This window comes from Natator depressus, chromosome 1 (assembly GCF_965152275.1).
Source record: "Natator depressus isolate rNatDep1 chromosome 1, rNatDep2.hap1, whole genome shotgun sequence".
In the NCBI taxonomy this organism is placed as follows: Eukaryota; Metazoa; Chordata; order Testudines; family Cheloniidae; genus Natator; species Natator depressus.
In genome coordinates this window covers 270,138,064-270,157,721 of record NC_134234.1, presented here as the reverse complement: position 1 = coordinate 270,157,721, position 19,658 = coordinate 270,138,064, and the positions used below count along the sequence as shown (strand labels likewise).

Genomic DNA, 19,658 nt, shown 5'->3' with positions numbered 1-19,658 from the left:
GACAACTGGAAAGTTGTGGGAATTCTAGTTCCTAAATTTCAGGCCTAGAGTTATTGTGTTAGCACACCAACAGGCATTTTTTTTATTAGTATTATTAATTAATTATTATTATTATTAATTATTAGGAAGGAAGGGCAGGAGTGAGTTAGGAATTAAAAACAGAGATTCACTGATTATATATGTTTGAGAGTTACATAATTCAGTGAAGTTCAAATGATATGCCCCTAGTTTTTAAAATCAGGATACTTGTTTGCTTAGGGATAAAATGTAACCGCTCTCTGCCTACCCAGGTAAGTTTGAAATTTCTCACCTTCCAGCAGATGGCTCCCAAAGTAAAGCCGATAAGAAGAGAAAACAATGACGGCAATGCTATGCTTATCCCTTTCAGGCTGGGGCTGCTAATGAAGTCGAGTGCCTCTTCTGTAATTAAAAGCAGGGTAAGTGAAGACAGATTTTATGGAAAAAACTTATCTTCAGAGCAGCATTGTTAACAATAGCTAATTTATGCACATAAAATGACAGCTCTCAGCATCCCAAGTAACTGAGATAAATACTTCCTTCAAAGTTTTTTTTGGTTGGTTGGTTTTTTTGTTGGCGGTGATATTCATGCCAAAAACTTACAGGAAATTTGAAGTGAGCTGTAGCTCACGAACGCTTATGCTCAAATAAATTTGTTAGTCTCTAAGGTGCTACAAGTACTCCTTTTCTTTTTGAGGAACTTTTTTGTTGCTATTGCACAAGTCCTATCCTTCATGCACACAAGCAATTTCCACTGATCTCAGCAGGAGTTATGTGTAGGCTGAGGCCAGAATTTGGACCCTTGGTTAGTTAGTTAAGGCAGGATATGAAAAATCCTGTGGGGGCAGCCTAGGATTCCACCTTCTAAACTGCAAATTGAGCTACAGGACACTTGATTTAAACAGCTTTAACCTAGCTTTACTTAGTATCAGGATCTGCAGCTCAAATGGTGCATTATCAGGATACACTGAAAACCTTAGACTGAGTATTGGAAAAGAAATGCTGTGGTTAGATAACAATAATATGCAGTTTATAAAATATAAGTCCTGTGTTTAATCATGATTCTGATCAAGACTGAACTCTACTAGAACCCTGCAGGTGTGTAAATACTAAAGGGAAATTTTAATCAAGCAGAACAGATACCCGATTATTACATTACTGAAAGAGGAGATATTCTCTGGAGAAAGAAAGACAGGTAGATGCAGCAGACACAGTTATGTGGAACAGAGTGGGAACACTGAACACAGAACCAACTGGTTAATCTGCGGTCTGTGGCGGTTTTCCCGCCAAAGAATTTGCAGTTTCTGCTAGCTTAGTCTTCCAGTAAGTCTCTACTTACTCCCTGTGCACATCTTTTATCAAGCCCTCCCACAATTCAGAGTTTATGTAAGAATCTGGATTTGGGATGGGTTTGCTGATGTGCATTTCAGAGATTTAGGGCCATGACTCAACTAATAACTTAACCTCATATCTAGTACTAGACCTGAGGCGGTTTGGAACCAGAACTAGACCTCTTGAATACACATGAAAATAATTCATATTGCTGATTATACACAGATCTTATTTTTAGAAGTAATTCCAACATCATTCTTGTGGTTTACTCAGGAAGAATGCAGACTTGCTTCTGCCCAGGGAAAGAAATCCGTATTTTGTTCATTAGCCATATTTCCTTCTTGGACACTTTACAGTTATACAACTAGAGTATATAACTACCCAAAGCTATGGGCATTCCCATTTGTAAAAACCTTACTCTTTTGACAAAGTTCCTCCACTGCCTTGGTGGGTCCTGCGCTTACTGGCGGATTTGCTCGCCTCAGAGATTCACAGCAGCCCTCAGTTTGGTCACTTTTGCTAGTGGCCAAACCTGCCATTCACTCAGCTAACCTCATCACTGGCCAGCATGAGGAAAGGGAGGAGAACAATTCCCACAGTCTCTGCTGACCCACCTAGTGGGTCAGGGGATAGGCCAGGGACCTTCCCCTTTGGTGGGACCCACAGTTCAGGTCACCTCCTCTTGTCTCAAATATGGAGTTGAGGGGGGATGGGGAACCCAGGCCTGCCCTCTACTCCAGGTTCCAGCCTAGGGCCCTGTGGATTGCAACTGTCTACAGTGTCTCTTGTAACAGCTACATGACAGCTCAACTTCCCCATAGCCTCCTCCCAACACCTTCTTTATCCTCACTGCAAGATCTTCCTCCTGAAGCCTGATCATGCCTATACTCCTCAGTCCTCCAACAGCATGCCTTCTCACTCCTTGCACCCCCTCCCCTAACTGATGGGAGATCCTTTTTAACCAGGTGTCCTGATTAGTCTGCCTGCCATAATTGATTCTAGTATGTTCTTAATTGGCTCCAGGTGTCTTAATTTGCTTGCCTGTCTTCATTGGTTCTAGCAGGTTCTTGATTGCTCTAGTGCAGCCCCTGCTCTGGTCACTCAGGGAACAGAACACTATTCATCTAGTGGCCAGTATATTTGCCTTCTACCAAACTCCTGTACCCCACTGGTCTGGGTCTGTCACACTCTGTATACTCCAGGAAAAATGAATAATCTTCCAAAGGAAGGTATGTATGTTGTTGCAGATCTCAGAGAGCAGAGAAGTTATTTGATAACATGTTACCTTAGTTACCATATATAACCTACTACAAATTCTCCACCTACTCTACAATGCCAGTCTCAGCACGCAAGGGCAAGTGTGTAGACTTTTACGTAAAACACTTTTAACAAAAGTTATTCAAAGTATTCAGCTAGATACACATATCTAGTTAATTGCTACATTGTCACATTTGTTAATGTACATATTTCAACAAGTCTTTGGACCATAAACTAGCTTGACTTAAAATTAGACACTACTGATTGGAAAGTCTCATTTCTGATAAGAAGGCCTCAACATTCAGTTTTGCCTTCATTTAGCATTGACACAAACTTGAAAGGAATACTCAATTAGGTTTGTACCTGGGGAGGCAGGGCATATGGGACACCGTCTTCTAAATACATGTCAGGTCATGAAAAATTTTAACTCTTTTTTGTAAATTTGTTTAAGATCATTTTGCGTTTATAGAAGGTGGTGGCTTGAGAGACCGAAACTAGTCATGGCAGATTTGATCATGTCCTATTTATTTCTGGTAATGTCTGCAGAGGGGTAGGTACTTCCAAAAACAAAATGTAAAACCCTACTACATGATCCCTGCCCCTCCTGGAGAGAAGACGTGGGGAATTGGTACAATATATGCAATTAGGTTCAGATGTTTATATTCGAAATAGATTATATTTACACTGTTCCCATAGGGCTCCTCAAGCTTCTCAGTTGGTTCGTTTTCTGTTGGAATCACAGCACAGATAGGTTTTTAAGAGGGAATCTATGCCAAAGAAGTTAGTGGCCTTACAGATGTACTCAGGAAGAGTGTTCAGTTGATAGGGGATGCTATGGAGGAAAGCAAAAGCATTTGTGTGGGAAGCTGACAAAGCTCAAATCTTGTCCAACTTCACTTTGAAAAAATGTTCTGCCTCATTTTACTTCCTTACAATAGAAATTTCAAACCCAAAATATGGTAAGAGTCACCCAAACAACACTTGAGTTTCAGCAGGTTTTGGGCAACACCCACCCTCCATTTAAAAATTCCTAACAGGCTCAGACTCCCACAGTCTACTGATATTTTGTGGTGTGGAAATGTCTAATGATCTGCCTTTCTCCCTGTTTTTAGTGTTTCTAGGGGCAGTCAGCTGATCATTCTCGCCAAACTGGAGAGGAAGGGAGCTTTTCCTCACTCATTAAAGAGAATCTGGGAGCAGGCTCCTCCTCTGAGGAGCCAGGTTTACCTTTTATTAGTGAGTACATCTGGGAGCTGCTCTATGGCAGAGTGCAATGGTCAGCAAACTGAAAATAGTATATGTTGTAAATTTCGTGGACACTCAGGAAGAGTTACAAGCTATTTCTGGAACCTGACAGCTTGCAACCTCTGCAGGGGGCCTCTGTAGCATCATGAACAATAATTGGTTTTTCAAAATACTTGGCTAATTTCCATGAAATAAGCTGTTTGTTCCACTGAACTTAAAAAAAAAAGTCAGAGATGCATCACTGATCACACAAGATCCAGGCACTGTAGTTATTGGCCTCTGGTAGCTTACAATCTCTGTTGACAAAGCTATCTGAACTGGTAAATACATCTTACACCATGTATGTAGGTTCAGCAAGAAATTACAATTCAAGCCAGACATTACGTTTTGTTGCCATATCTGTCTCAAAGGGATTTGCGCTAGATATCTACTCATCTCCAAAGTAATTATCACACTATTTTATCACTTCAACTTCAATATTTCCCACCTGTTCGGTAAATCTTTTGTAATTAAAAAGAAGGGGTCAAAGAAATGGAATGCAATATGAGTTTCATGAACTGGAAACAAAGCAGGTTAATGCCTTTTGAAGATATTTGTTAAATAATATTTTCTTAATTAAAAAGATCCAAATTCTACCTGGAAAAACTTAGGGATTGTTACGGATACACACAGGGCATGCCTGGGTATTCTTTGAGCTGCACAGTACTGAAGAAATGAGTCAAACCCTTGCAAAGAAACAGCAGGCAAAATGGCAGAATGCAGCACTGAACTTTCCATGAAAGTACAAACAGCACTACTGAGCTAGAAGTGAAAAATAAGTAAAAGTCAGACTTTTTGAATTTTAAACAGGGGAACAAGAGGCTACCCAACCTGGATAACGAGACTAACTTTGACTATTCATCTTGGTTTAATCTGTTGAAAGAACAGGCATCATTAGGACTCAAGGCACCAACCCTGCAACTTTTTCTGTGTTGAAGACCCTTATTGGACTTCACTGGGACTCTGCATAGCACAGCAGTCCACCTATGCAGAACAAACCGCAAGAATGCGACCAAAATCATTACTTAGAATTTAAAAATAGGATAGGGTACAGTAACTCCTCACTTAACATCCTCCTGCTTAACGTTGTTTCAAAGTTACATCACTGCTCAATTAGTGAACATGCTCGTTCAAAGTTGTGTAATGCTCCCTTATAACATCGTTTGGCTGCCTGCTCTGTCCACTGCATGTCAGATTTTGTGGAAGAGCAGGCAAGACTTTACAAGGGAGCATTGCACAAGTTCCTCTTCTCCGCCTCCTCCCCCTCCCTCCCAGTGCTTCCCCCACCACCAAACAGCTGTTCAGTAGCACTTAGGACTTTCTGGGAGGGAGGGGGAGGAGCGAGGAAGCACTGCATCTCCACTCCTCCCCCACCCTCCCAGAAAGTCCTAAGCACCGCCAAACAGTTTGTTTGTTTGGCGGCGCTTAGGACTTTCTGGGGGCGGAGGGAGAAGGAGCATGGATGCAGTATGCTCCGGAGAGGAGGTGGAGTGGGAGTGGGAAGAGGTGGGCCTGGAGTGGAGTGGGTACAGGAAGAGGTGGGCCTGGAGCATCCCCTGGCAAAGTTGGCGCCTGTTCTTCTCCGGGTAAGCTGCCACTGCTCCTGCGAAGGTGCTTCCTAGCGTCCTTGCCTGTAGCTGGCTGTGCCTGTGTGGGGTAAGCCATGGGCACTTCCCAACCACCGGACAGTACATAGTGCCTTTTGTCTGCCCCCCCAAAAGTTCCTTGGAACCTAACTCCCCGTATTTACATTAAATCTTATGGGAAAATTGGATTTGTTTAACATCGTTTCACTTAAAGTTGCATTTTTCAGGAACATAACTACAACGTTAAGTGAGGAGTTACTGTATAAAAACGGAAAGGTGAAACACCAGACAGAAGAAGCTGTCAGTTGTTTTCAGTAGAGAAATCATGTTAGTGAGGGGAAAAAATTGGTTTGGAACATGTGACAGCTCCGTATTCAATATCATATGATTGGTACTGCACTACTGCCATCAAGACAAAATGAGAATGGAATCAGTCCTTCCAGTGGCTTCCAGTTTACTATTCAGTTGGTTTGGGTAGGATTTTGTCAGAAAAGGGGAAAGGAGGTGAGATTAAACAGACTGACAAGCTGTTTTTCCCTGTTTTCTTGTTATGGGAACTACTCAGGACATGCTGCTCTATTTTTGCAATTTTATTTCATTTTATTAAAATGTCCAGAGATCCTCAGGCATGACTGTTGAAATAAACATCCATTCAAACTGTAAAAAGTTTAATATCATTTCCTTATAATATATGCAGAATTCTATATTACAATCATCCTTTTTCAACGGGCTTTTATAATACATTTCAGATTTTCACTATACGCTCTTTGGAATTCAAAGCAGTTACAAAGTCATCTTTTCCTGTGAACAGATTCATTAACAATGCAGTATTCATCATTTGTCAGACATTCATCTGGGAGGATATAATTGTAAACAGAGGTTCTATAAACATGAATCCAAAAATAATTACTTTCAATGTTTAATTTAAAAAATTACCACAGATGGAGATCAAAATTTTGGCCATTTTTTTCCCCAACTAAATAATTTTAATGGAAACGGTTTGCTGTTTTTTGACAACCTCTCCTTATGGGTGTTTCACTGTACAAAGTTTGAATACAAGGAACCTTTAGATTAAGTTGTGGGTGTGAATATTTTGATCAGTCCTTTAAAAGGTGTAAAACTTTAGTTTTAGTAACCTCCCCAAATGGATTGCTAAATTCATTTTCAGAGATGCCTCTCATATTGAGTTTTGTGGGGGAAATTAATTATGGGTCCAGTTTTCTGGGCCCAAATATCGAAAGGCTCAAGTAATATCATTCATGAATCTAAATACCTGATTATGCCCACAAAATGATTCTCAATTTTAACTTGTGGGCAATGAATGGTATGTCAGACTGATAGCTAAATGCCTATTTTACATTTCTTTCTACCCTTGATCTTCACTTCCTGTTTGAAACTTCGGTTTGAAGGTGCTGGTTTGAAAACAGTAAACACAGTAAACAGTAAAACACAGATTTAATCTGAGTCTAAACTACCTGCAGCTCCAGAGTCTCAGTCACAAATAGTGTATTTTCTGCCCCTTGTGGTAGTCACTGGTACTTAGGTATGGTGTGAGGAGTCCTGATCTTGGCTGCATTGCCTGGCATCAATCCCATGGTCACTGTGCTGGTCCAGGCTCCTGTTTTGGGTGTAGGCTGCTCCTCCAGCTGTGCCCCGGCCTGCTTCTGGGCTGATCCCATAGCCCTGGGCACAGGATGCATTTGGGCCTACTCCCCCCAGCAGCCACAGCAAAAAACTGAACCTGTTCAGGCCCCAACTATGTGTGTGCTCTCTCTAGCCCTACCCCTGTCCCAGCTGATTGGCTTTGGGCTAACCTCGTGTCCCCACTTGAGCAGAGCTCAGCTCCTGTCCTGGAGTGACATTCGTCTCTCTTCCAAAGAGAGGTGGTCTGGCTGCTGGAAGTCAGGGATAGGATTTTGTCCCAATCCTACTTAACTGCAGATCTAGGGAATGAAGGCTCTACACAATGGGTTTGTCTACAGTTGGAGCTAGGGTTTTGATTCCCAGGCTGAGGAGACATGCATACCTGGCGGAGGAATAGCTCAGTGGTTTGAGCATTTGCATGCTAAATCCAGGGTTGTGAGTTCAATCCTTAAGGGGGGCCATTTAGGGATCTGGGGGAAAAAATGGGGATTGGTCCTGCTTTGAGCAGGGGGTTGGACTAGATGACCTCCTGAGGTCCCTTCCAACCCTGATATTCTATGATTCTACGCTATCACAGAATGCGCTAGCAGCTAAAAATAGAGCATAGACATGAGTGGCAGGAGGAGCTAGCCATCTGATTGTGTCTCTGGTGTCTGGGATGGAACTGTACTCAGGGCAGCGAGTTCCTTCCATCACTTGTGCTGCAGCAGCTACACTTCTATTTTTAGTCAGTTAGCTCAATGAGAACTAGTGCAGACGTGTCTCCTCGAGCTGGGAATTACACTTGAAGTGCAGACCTACCCTAAATCTCCCCCAAACACACCTCCTAAAGAGACAGCAACAGGGCAGGGAGAGCCTAATATCTGAAAGTGGCAATGGTGGGTGAGGGTGAGAATCTTCTGGAAACTAGGTTTCAGAGTAGCAGCCGTGTTCGTCTGTATTCACAAAAAGAAAAGGAGTACTTGTGGCACCTTAGAGACTAACAAATTTATTTGAGCATAAGCTTTCGTGAGCTACAGCTCACTTCATCGGTTGCATCCGATGAAGTGAGCTGTAGCTCACGAAAGCTTATGCTCAAATAAATTTGTTAGTCTCTAAGGTGCCACAAGTACTCCTTTTCTTTCTGGAAACTAGGGGCTGGTGTGCAGAGCCACAAGCCAAGCAGGGAGCAGAAATGTAGGCAGCCAAGAGTCAGGTTGCATAAGGGCCCCTAGTGAGCCGGGGGGAAGTGCCTTTTCTTAGTAACTTCTCCTGTCTCGTGGCCAGGAGTTGCTTTCTTGCCCATCAGCAAGGCAGGCTGCCACAGGCTTCTCTCTCCCTGTGCCTTCCTCAGCAGGAGCAGCACCATTCATCCCAGTATACCACATATTTAGTCACCCCAGGTACATGGGAAGTATATGGAAAGAGCTGAAAAGAGACATACAGCATGGCACAGCTGTTGGTGCAGAAAGAGCTAGGGAAATAATACTGTTACAACCTGGGATGCTGGCAAGAAAGTAGTAGTTACTAATGGAGAGTTACTTTTGTTCCCCAGTGTAAACTCCTTCCCATTTCCAGTCTCACTGCAGTTCCTGCAAATACCTGATGACTTTTCTTTTCATTCCAATGCAGCAGTCGGCAGATTCAGTGATGTTCCCAATGCCTTCCACAGATAATTTATTAGGGCAGAAGATGGGAAACCTCTTTCTCTCCTACAGGCAGGACACTGAAATCAGGGCTCTGGATGTCCACCCAGGTACTGCTCTAACTTCTGCTACAAATATTAGAGCAACACCTCAGTCTCCATCAGGCTCTGACAGACCCCTCACTCTCCGGAGGTAAGAAATCAAACGCTTGATTTAAATAACATACTAAGAGTTCGTTGGTTTTGTGTTAATCTCCTCAGCTCAGGTCTAAAATTTATTTTAAGTTGCTGTAAAGACTAAAAAACACCCTCTAAGTCTGCAGTAATTTTAACTAAGTTAAACTACAGAACATCTACATTTAAATATGTGTAACTTCACCCCTTAAAAATACACCCATTAAACTGGGAGTTGTACAAAGATTGGGAAGACGGGGAAAATGAGTCCATCTGAACGTGGCCTATTAGAATATGCTGTATCCAAATCACTAGTTCAGTATTATCAAAATTGACATAGTAAAGCAACAGTGTTAGTGTCATGATGCCAATTTAAGAAAACTTCAGTAGTAGTTTGGAACGGTTTTATTTTCTGTCCATTAAAATTAAATGTTGGGGAAGGCATGTTGGTTGAGGTCACATGGTTTGTGAGTCTTAAAGGCACTAAAAAATCAGAGTGCAGAGATTTGCATTCTGTCATTTTTGAAAGTCACCCCATAGTTGTAATTGTATGGCATCCCTGGAGTCTGACTGAATCAGGTCATTTCATTTTGGTGTAATTACAGATAATACGATGTACCATCAGACATTATAATGATCCAATTGCTTTGCATGATTAAGGCTGCTTTCCTCTAAGTGCTCATAAAAAAAAAGTGTTAAATGGAAATATACATATATCAGTTCATATACATATATCATATCAGTCCATTATATATATATATAATTTGTACTTACTGTTATTGTCACTGCTATCATTCCTAAGGGAGCTGGCAGCAACAGGAGGTAACAAAAATGGTTTTGTTACACTGACTCTTGGATCTAAATAGAAAATGAGTGTCAGTATTATGCAACTTAAAATACAGTTCCCCTTACGTAAGGCACTTGGCAAGAGGGCTACTCTGATCGGTTAACATACGATATTAGATTATGGCTATAGGGGCTGGATCCACAAAGGTATTAAGGCACCTAAACCCCAGATTTAGGTGCTTAAATCCCATTTTAGGTGTCACTGTGATTCACTAAACCCTTGCCTGGCTGCTGCCTTACCCTGTAGCACCTAAACACACTTGGCACCTAAGTTTTTGAAGTAAGAGTTCCCTAGGTAACTAAGTTTCTGCTTCTGGGCTTGCACACTGCTGCCTTGATTAAGCACCTGGATGGCTATCTCCCCCGAGGAGCCTGATCTAGTAGGTATGCTCAGCGGCCAACTACTGGATTGGGTCCCATTCAAAATCTGTCTGGACGAGGAGGCGGCGGTAGTGACCTTATAATATTTAGTCCACTGGTTAGAGCACTCACTTGGGATGTGGGAAACCGAGGTTCCATTTCACCTCCTCACATACAGGGGGAGAGAGAGGTTTTGAACAGCAATGTCCTATCCAAGGCTGGCTTTATGGAGGAAGACTGCCCAGAGCATTGTGGTCAAGAGGCAAGGAGTGGGGCAGCCCTGGGGTGCAAGGCCATGGAAGGGAGCTTGAGGCAATGGGGGGAAGGGGCAAGGCAGTGGGTCAAGGGTGCAGTGAGGGGCTGGGTAGTGGGCTGGGGGAGGCAGCAGGGGTCAGGGGCAATGGGAACCCTACCCACTTCCATATCTTCCACCTCTCAGGAAAGTGCTGTAATCACTGAGAATCATGGAAGAGCCCTGTTCAAATCCTTTCTCCGCCTCTGCCTGAGGGTGGAATTGAACCTGCATGTCTCTCACATCCCAGATGAATACTCTAATGACTAAAAGTTACAGTGTGGGCACCAACACCTCGGGCTACTTTGCATGGAGTGAGGCAGGTGCCTAATTCATTCTCACAAGAAACAACCTAGGCGCCAAAGCCACCTACTCCAGGTGAGGGGTTCCCAGTTATGGATCACTAGCAGAGATATGTGCCTAAGTCCATGAAAGGGGCAGGGTTTAGGACACACCCCGCTTGTTAGCATCTCCCATTGGTTATTGTATACAGCTCCTTCCTACTGACTTTTGAGGGTCCTATTCTTAGGCGCCTGTCTCTCCCCATTCATTGTATAGGGAGCCTAGTAGCAAACTCGGGCTTTGTAGATTGCATTGTTGTTCCTGTGATTTTCTAGGTGTCTAAAAATGTTAGGTGTTGCAACACTTCAGCCTCTGTGTGTATCCAGGCCTAAAGTACTTCCAGTTCTTATTGGTGTAACTGTGCAACTGGATATGTTGCCCTAATTAAAACAATTAATTAAGAATCATCACTGTGGCAACAAAATTTAAGAAATTCAAAACATCCATTCATTAAGGACTGCAATGGGCACAAGCATATGAAACCACAGTAATCTAACCTGAGCTTGTTAAAGACTCTATATCATAAATCCATGATACCCTTTAGTGGGAATGGGCCAAATTCAGAGATGATTTTCAACTGGTGCTATTTACACTTCGTTCCAGACACTCAGCCTATAAACTATGCCACCTTAAATTCCTTTAGACCTGCTTACCAATGCTTAACCTATACCACCTTACATATCGCCTCTGAATTGGCCCAGTATCCACAAAGACATTTTCAAAAAGATCAAACTGTCACAGTTAAGAAAAAGTCAAGTGCAAAATAAAATGCAGCACTAAGAACATTGTAAAAGAACAACCCAGGATATTTTTGTTGATGTGAAAACAATCTGAGCACATACACTGAAATAACCGTAGGCTGTGTTAATAAACGATGGTATGTAATGATGTCAGTTTTGCTATCAGGCTTAGTTCTATAGTATTAGCAGTGGCACTTCAGCCTTGGCATTATTAGTCGCTGCCACAGATAGTAAAAAACATGAAGCTAATTGATCAGATCCTCAGACGCTCTGAACTGACATAACTTTATTGACTTCAAAGGAGATACACCAATTTACACCAGTTGAGGATCTGGCTCAACAAAAATGGGAACAATTTTATGATCTTACTGTTCTCTGGTGTTTCTGTTGTTGACGGCAGAACACAGTCACTATGATCCGATGTTTCTGCAAAATCCTTGTAGACTTCAATGGTGCTGTTAAAGTACCTAAAGAATTCTTCAGGAATGAACCTGCCTTCTTCATAAAGATGAAGATTTTCTTTTCTAAAATTCTAGGGGAAAAAATACAGAATTCTATTTTTTAAAAGTCCAGACAAATACTCATTTTGGTAAATCTGGCCTAAGAGATAGACAATGGGTACTTTACCAAGGAATACCAACAGGTGACACAGAAATTAAGTTAACATTTAAGATGCAGAGTTCTGCTTTACTTCAGGAGATCTCAACCTTAAAAATACCAAAAGCTCTGATCCCAAGATTTTGAATTAATTTATTTCACTTTGCAAAGTTAGCACTGTTAATCCACTCTCGAAAAATTGTCACAAAAATGTACAGCCTAGGCTTGAAATCTCCTCACCCATCTTACCCTAATGATGGGGGAAAAAAACAACCACCCATGAGATTTTAATTCTTAATTTTAAAAAAAGTTGTTTGTTCCTGGGTGTGTGGAATTTTATAAGGCTTTGCTTGACCATTATAATGTGAAACAGGAACACAATACATTCAGCGTTACCAGCATAAGTGTTTTGGATATTGAAACAAGTAACTGTGGTCCAAGTTCCACTATTGGTGTCAGCCTGCCTCTCTGGAGTGCATCTAAAAATAAGAAAGGGACTCCATAATTGTGAAGCCTGATGGATAATATGTTGTGCCAAACTAACTAAAGACTCTGAGATCCATGTTAATGCTATTTTTTTAAACCTACCCTTATCTTTAATGACAGCTGTTACTTATTCCAGCAATTCAAGTTTGGCCAGGGGCTAGTTTTTGGTCCTAATAAGTGTGGCAGGGACAAGAGCATCTTTAAGTCATGCACCAAGAAAACTTCCTAGTGGGTAGTTCTTCAGTTTGTTTTCTTTTTCTTGTTACAAGGATAGATCTACGTTCATTCTTCTTCCAGGAAACAAAATTACCTAGTAGTTCCTTCAAATTACAGAGATTACTATCCTCATTTCCATTTAGCTAAAAGTCTTTCTTTTAAGACAAAGATTTTAAGTAAAATCACATTTAATTTAAAAAAAAAAGTATCTTGTACCAGCAGACCATGGCAAATTCATAGATTGAATTTGCTGAGATAGATACATTTGGGTGTGTGCTAAAGGACAAAATTAGGATTGTAATGGAAAGGTAACTAAAACCCTAACATGCAATCATCATCACAGCAACTAAATAATGCACCTGACTGCAGGTCAGGAGATCAGGTTCTACTCTGAGGTTTGCCATAGACTTGCTGTATGATACTGGGCAAGTCAATTCACTTCTCTGTGCATCTGTTTCTCTCTGTAAAATGGAAATAATTGCACTTGCCCACCTTTGTAAGTGGTTTAAGATCTACTGATGGAAGGTAACTATAGGGTGAAATCCTTGACTTCAATAGGGCCTGGATCTCACACTTAGTACTTTTAATTAAGTAATTATTAACAAAACCATTTACTCATACACAGAGTACTCAAAGCTGGGCAATGTTACTCAGAATGCAATTAGATATATCAGGGCTTACACATAAAAGTTATTAACAAAAATAAGTCTTTTATTACTCTCATTCCTAATAAGGCTAGAATCAGACTCCTGGAGTGAGATTCCTGGAGCACTTCCAGCAACTACTGGAATCAGGGAGGTCCACTATCATGTATAATTGTCCTTGGTTAAAGGTCCATTAATTCAATATGAAGGTTTCTGAAATTGACTGATTAATATAATCTTACTAGTTTATCACAGTCTTTTTCAGATTTTTTAGATTGAAATTAGTAATTATGCTCAGGATTCCAGTGTAAGTTAGATGCAAAATGATTCATGCTTGTTTGATATAGACCAGTTTGATTTACCTTGAGAATGAGAGTTAAATGTTTGGACTATGCACTGACAACATATTGAATATATCTGTCTATTTGGTCATCCTATACGTTTTAATCCCTCTGAGGCTTTTTAAGTGATTATACCTAAAGCTAAGATTTTGTCAGGGATATTTTTAGCAAAAAAGGCACAGACAGGTCATGGACAATAAACAAAAATTCACAGAAGCCTGTGATCTGTACGTGATTTTACTAAAAATATCCATAACAAAATGGGAAGGGAGAAGGATAGGGTAGGATCCAACACACAACGCTGCTGGGGCTCTAAGGTCCCCACGCTGCCCATGGCAGCGGCGGCAGAGCCGCTGCAGGGGCCCCAGCTTGGAGCCTGGAGGGGACCCTATGACCCGCAGTGGCCTGGAACTCCTCTCAGAGCATCCCACTGCGCTGGCGGCTGGGAGCTGCAGGTCCTGGCTGACAGCTCCAGCTCTGCTGCCCCAGGGCTGATGTCACAGAGGTCTCTGGAAGTCACAGATTCCATGACTTTGTGATCTCCGTGACAAAATCCTAGCCTTATCTTATACCTTTTCTCTCACTTGATGTAGCCAATAGCTAACATCTCTCCATTGTACTCAGTACATCTTTAAAGGGGAAGTAGTAGTTGCATTGAACAGGAATTGAAACAAAGAATATAGAACCTAAAGTAGCCTTGGTTGTAGGGTTGTTTTCTTTTTTTGTACGTCATGTACTCTGCTACAAAAATTCAGATATAATTGTGCAGTATAAAGGGGAAAATGCTCTCTTTGAGAAGATTACCTTATTTTTCTCAGAATCTAGACATGACATAATATCATTGATTATCCTGGTGAGATTATTGATGATTGAATAGTTGCTTAAAACATCAGACATATCTGAAAATTTTTGCAGAAGATTATGCAGACTCTTTGAAAACTCAGGCACCATCAAATGTAACCAACAGTGATTAGGCTGTCAGGGAAGATAAAAAAGAAGAGAGGCAGATTAAACACCACACTTAACCAATTTTTGCATAAGTAACACAGAGTGTAAAAGTAGATTAAATTGTTCCTTCCAATTTGCATCATCTTGCACTTGTCTAAATTGAAATTCAACTAACATTATGTTGCCTGCTGTTCTCTTGAGTCCTTTTGGTGCATCTTACAATCCTCCTTGATCTTGGCTGACTTAATTATGTTCTCTGCAAAGTTGTCGGCATAATGTTACCCCTTCTTCCAGTTTGGGAATAAATGTCAAACTTCAGTTTGAGCATCTGATCTGCGGGCTACTCCAGTATTACCTCTTTCCATGCCGAAACTGGCCATTTATTCCGACTCTTTCGTATCATACCAACTTTTGTTTTTTTAATGACTATTTCTTGGACAATTGTTTTCCAGACAATCTTCAAAATACTCCTCATCTTCATTTCACTACTGTTGCTACCCTACACTTATATAGCACCTTAAATCCAGGAGGATCTTTGAGTTAAGGTTCTGTTCTGAAAAATAAGTTTCTAAACTTGGCATTATGGGATTCCATGATTGTTTTCTTAATTTCTGAGCAACTCTGCATAGTTTACAAGAAACTGCTTTCCCCTCCAGTCTTTTTTTACTAAATGCCAGCCCTACAAATTCACCCTGGGTATGAAAGTCAACCTGAGGTTTTTCCTTCTCATGTATCCTTACCAATAAAAAGAATTAAGAGGCCAAGTTATGACCTCAATTACACCTGTGCAGTGACATGGTCTTCAAATCATGCCCCAAGTGATACCTGTGCAACCACAAGTCAGTGGGTTTGCACAGATTTAGCTCATTGCTTCTGCATTGGAACCTAGTAAATCATTCTGTTGATGTACAGGAAGTAATAAAATACAGCACACTTTTACTTAGCTATGTTGGCTCAGCAGGACTAACATGAGTAAAAAAGGAGAGAAAACCTAAGTCATTATGCCTAAATATACACAGGCAGTAGATCTGTTCAATAAGAAGGGGCCAGATTTATATACTGACAACTTTATATATAGAAATCTCTTCACAACAAGCTGTGCCTTCACCACACAATGCTCTATTACACATTGTAGGAAAGATTTTTAAAAAGTGAAGAATAATGTAGATATCAGTACCGTAAGTAAAACACTGGAATTTGTCTAGTACACTAAGCTATTATCCCAGCTCTTGAGAAAGTTGCCATGGCATCTTTAGTGACAAGTGGTCAAGATTTTGTTTTGCATCTCATATGGAAGATATGCCTTCAGTAGCACAGTGCCTGTCTCTAACACTTCTTGCAGTTCTTCCATCCAAATACTGACATGCCTGGGTTTTCTTCACCTTGTGAGATTGATCACAATACTAAGTATTAAATTTGGTATTCCTTATATGTGCCAAAATTTCATGTTGTGTTCAGTCAGCATCACTTGGAGCTGAATGCTTTTCTAGTCTAGTTTACCTCCTATTCATTACCATTTATGGACAAAGTTCACCTTTCTGCATTTTTATGGGGGAGAGACATGCATACCTTCTAAGACTAAATAAACTATTGAGCAATCTTCATGTTTAGTGAACAGGTTCACATTTACAGTTTAGCTTTACCTTACAGTCTTCACTAACTTTGTCATTTTTGTGTAAAAGAAACCATAAAGCAGTATTACAGTATTTAGCATTACAGTATTACCTCCTGATATGAGTCCCCATGCGAGGATGTAACAAGCAGTATGTAATGTTGTTGTGTTGGCCCCAGGGTATTAGACAAGGTGGGTGAGGAAATATCTTTTATTGGACGAGCTTCTGTTGGTGAGAGGAGTTTTGAGCTTACACAGAGCTCTTCCTTCAGGTCTGGGAATGGGAAGTGTGTAACGAACAGTGACATTTTGGGCATTGTGCAATTGACAGTGCCTGGCCCTGCCTCTCCGCTCCTTTTGTATAGGAGCACTAACCGGAGGGCATTAGAAAGAGCAAAGAGTAGAAGCCTTGTTGACCTTTATTCTGTAGTAGGGACAGGTCTGATACTGTGCCCTTCCACACAGCCCTAATGGCCCAGACAGCTCATCACCTGCACTGACTCTGCTACCACTAGAGCAGCACTACAAGCAATATCTTGTAATGTAGAATACCAAATTCTGTGCTTCCAGCGTGATTCTAATTTGTTGCCCTTTCTGCTCAGTAAGTTAGATCTCTAGGAGAGTCATGAAGGGCTCTGACTTATAATGCTGTCAGCAGACTGATGATATTCAGCTCTAAATTTCCTTCTCATCAGAGTCAAGCTGTGCACTTTCCTTGCTTTCTCAGTAGGGAAAGATCAAAGATAGGGATGAGAATAAGCTGGCTGAAGTGTGTTCAAAAGCACAGATGTGATAATAGTTGACAGAGAGAAATAGTTAATGGAACTGAGAAATTTACCACTGCTCCATCTGTACTAGTTATTTCTGCCCCCGACAAAGAGATTTACATCTCTGGGTACTTTTTACCTGACTGCTCTTATGCTCCCAGGAAGTAGCAGTAGAAGCTTTTATCTTTCTGCATTTAGCTAAGAGATTGTAGTTTCTTTTCATTGGTTCAGACCTTGCCTTTTACCTCCAGGTTAGACTTCTGCAATGCACTTTATTTGGATCTACTCTGAGAGCTACTCAGCTAGTGCATAATGCAAGAACCCTTCTGCTTAATGGAGTTGGTCAGCTTGAACACGTTAGATGCACTGTGCTGGCTTCCCATCTGCTTTCTATGCAATTTACCTTTCTACTTTTAATCTATAAAGCTTTGGAGCTGCTACAATAGATACCATTTCCCACTTCATGCACCATACAAAGTGTCTGATAAAGTAAGGCACTTTCCTCAGTCCCTAGATGTGCACTTTTCAGGACTGAAAGCAGAACATTTGCTGGAGAGGCTCCAGCTATGGGTTTCTTTGCTTGCAGGAATCTGTCAGAACCCAAATCAAAGGGCATTTATTCAGCCAACCCTTTGCCAAAAGTCTCTAAATTGAGGCATTGTCTCTTCCTATTTGTGTCTTGGTGAGTTAGTATTGCTGCTCATTGTGAATACATATGGATGTTAGTTTTTAGATGTGATGCAGCCAGATGCCATGGCAATGAAAGCACTGTACTTAATGAAATACATTGTACAGCCAAAGTTTGCATGTTTTATAGCCACCAATTCCTAAAGGCAATACTGCTGAAAGGAAACTTGTTGGGCCAAAACAAAACACCATTACATCTAAACTATATTTAACTAATCAATGTAGGATGCAAACTGGACTAACAATCAGATTACTACCTATTATAGGCTGTCATAGTATTATATGATGTTTTGGTGATTACAAAAGTCACATTCTTGTTCACTTTATAAACCAGGGAATCAGGATGGATAAAAATCAATATTTTTCCAATTAAAAAAAAATCAGATTAAAAAAAAATAAATACAGTTCTTTTAAATAAACCTATTTAAAATTAAATGTGAAATTTACAAATTATTTAAGACCTAAATTTAATTTATTAAAACTTTGCATTAAATGAAAAATAATATTAAGCAGTATATGTTTTCTGCAAAGTTTTAGAGAAACTCAGAGCACTAAATTTGTGGAAGCCATTGGTTAAGAACCTGAAACTACAGTTTGCTGAAGTGTTAAACCAGTTTTCTAACAGCAGTAGCCTCTTCTGCAGATACAGAGAGAATATTTTCTTCAATTCAGTTCATTAAAAGTAAAAACCAACAGGAGTTGAAAAAGCAGGAAACCTTGTTTTCTTCTTCCAATCTATGAATAAAACTGGGTATGAGAGGATGAGATCTACTAGCTCTAAAATCATGAAGGAACCAGTGACCAGAAACAATGAGTTCAATTCATGAACTCTATTTTTTACTTCATTTAATAAATCAGTTTTAAATGACAAACATGTTTTGATAATGTTTTTGATTTTTTTTTTAATGCATCCAGCACCTTTAAGGTAGTTTTTGTTAACTTTTTTTAAATGCTATTTTGTGCATTTTAATGGAATTTGAATTTCCAAATAGAGCTTGACACAAATCACAAGTAAAAAACAAAGAAATCCTAGTAAATAATAAATGCATTGTTCACTATTTTGTAACTTAAATAAAAATTGTAAAAATTAACGATCTGAATAAATGTAAATTAAGCTGTATAATTGTTAAATATATATAGATAGCAAAAAAAAAGCACCTAATTTAGGGTAAATGAACAAGTTTTAATGGTTACCAATTAATATCTTATCCTCTCTTTAGCAAAGTTACTGAAAAGTACAAATGTAAAACATGATTAAAATCAGTGATTTAAATCACTTTCATATAAAACAATCCGTCCTGCAGGGCATTAAAGAAAACTTTCTGGTCTGAATTAATCTTAAAACTCTTCAGTTACAGACAGAGTAATAAGATCTTAAATTGAATGTTTAAAAAACCTTAGAGTATTGATTTTTTTTAAATACATATTTCATGAGAGGTACCAGATGGGATGAACTGGAAACTAATAGAGAAAACAGTGCAAATAGTGATAATGTTCACTTCCCACATAGTTCTGTCAGTTTACCTCACTGATCTGGAAGGATAAGAGGCTAGAATTGAGTCTAACTTTTGCACTTTTAAAGACCACCCCGATGTAAATCTTTGAGACATGGAAGATAGATATCAAATATCTGTGATTTGAAAGAGTGTTATGTGCAGCTACAGCAGCCTGTTACTATTTCCTTGTTTTTGGATGACTGCTGTTTGGGACTCATCAAAAATTGTAATCTATAATATATATTAGACCATATAGGATTCAGAAAGGACTCACAATAACAAATGATGCAAAGAAAATATTTTGTTCAGCTGAGTTTAATTAGCCTAAGATATCAGGTATAATTTGCACTCCTTGAGGTTAACTT

The 19,658-nt window shown here is 40.1% G+C and overlaps 1 protein-coding gene across 2 annotated transcripts in view; it reads right to left on the bottom strand.

The window, feature by feature from the left end:
• Positions 1-19,658, bottom strand: part of KITLG (KIT ligand) — a 105,220-nt gene that overhangs the window by 31,713 nt on the left and 53,849 nt on the right. For both annotated transcript variants that reach the window (XM_074941924.1, XM_074941923.1), the window contains exons 4-7: positions 14,588-14,758; positions 11,869-12,031; positions 9,694-9,777; positions 311-420 (exon numbers count right to left, since the gene is read on the bottom strand). In XM_074941924.1, coding sequence (XP_074798025.1) covers positions 311-420; positions 9,694-9,777; positions 11,869-12,031; positions 14,588-14,758 — 528 coding nt within the window. The remainder of the gene's footprint in view (positions 1-310; positions 421-9,693; positions 9,778-11,868; positions 12,032-14,587; positions 14,759-19,658) is intronic.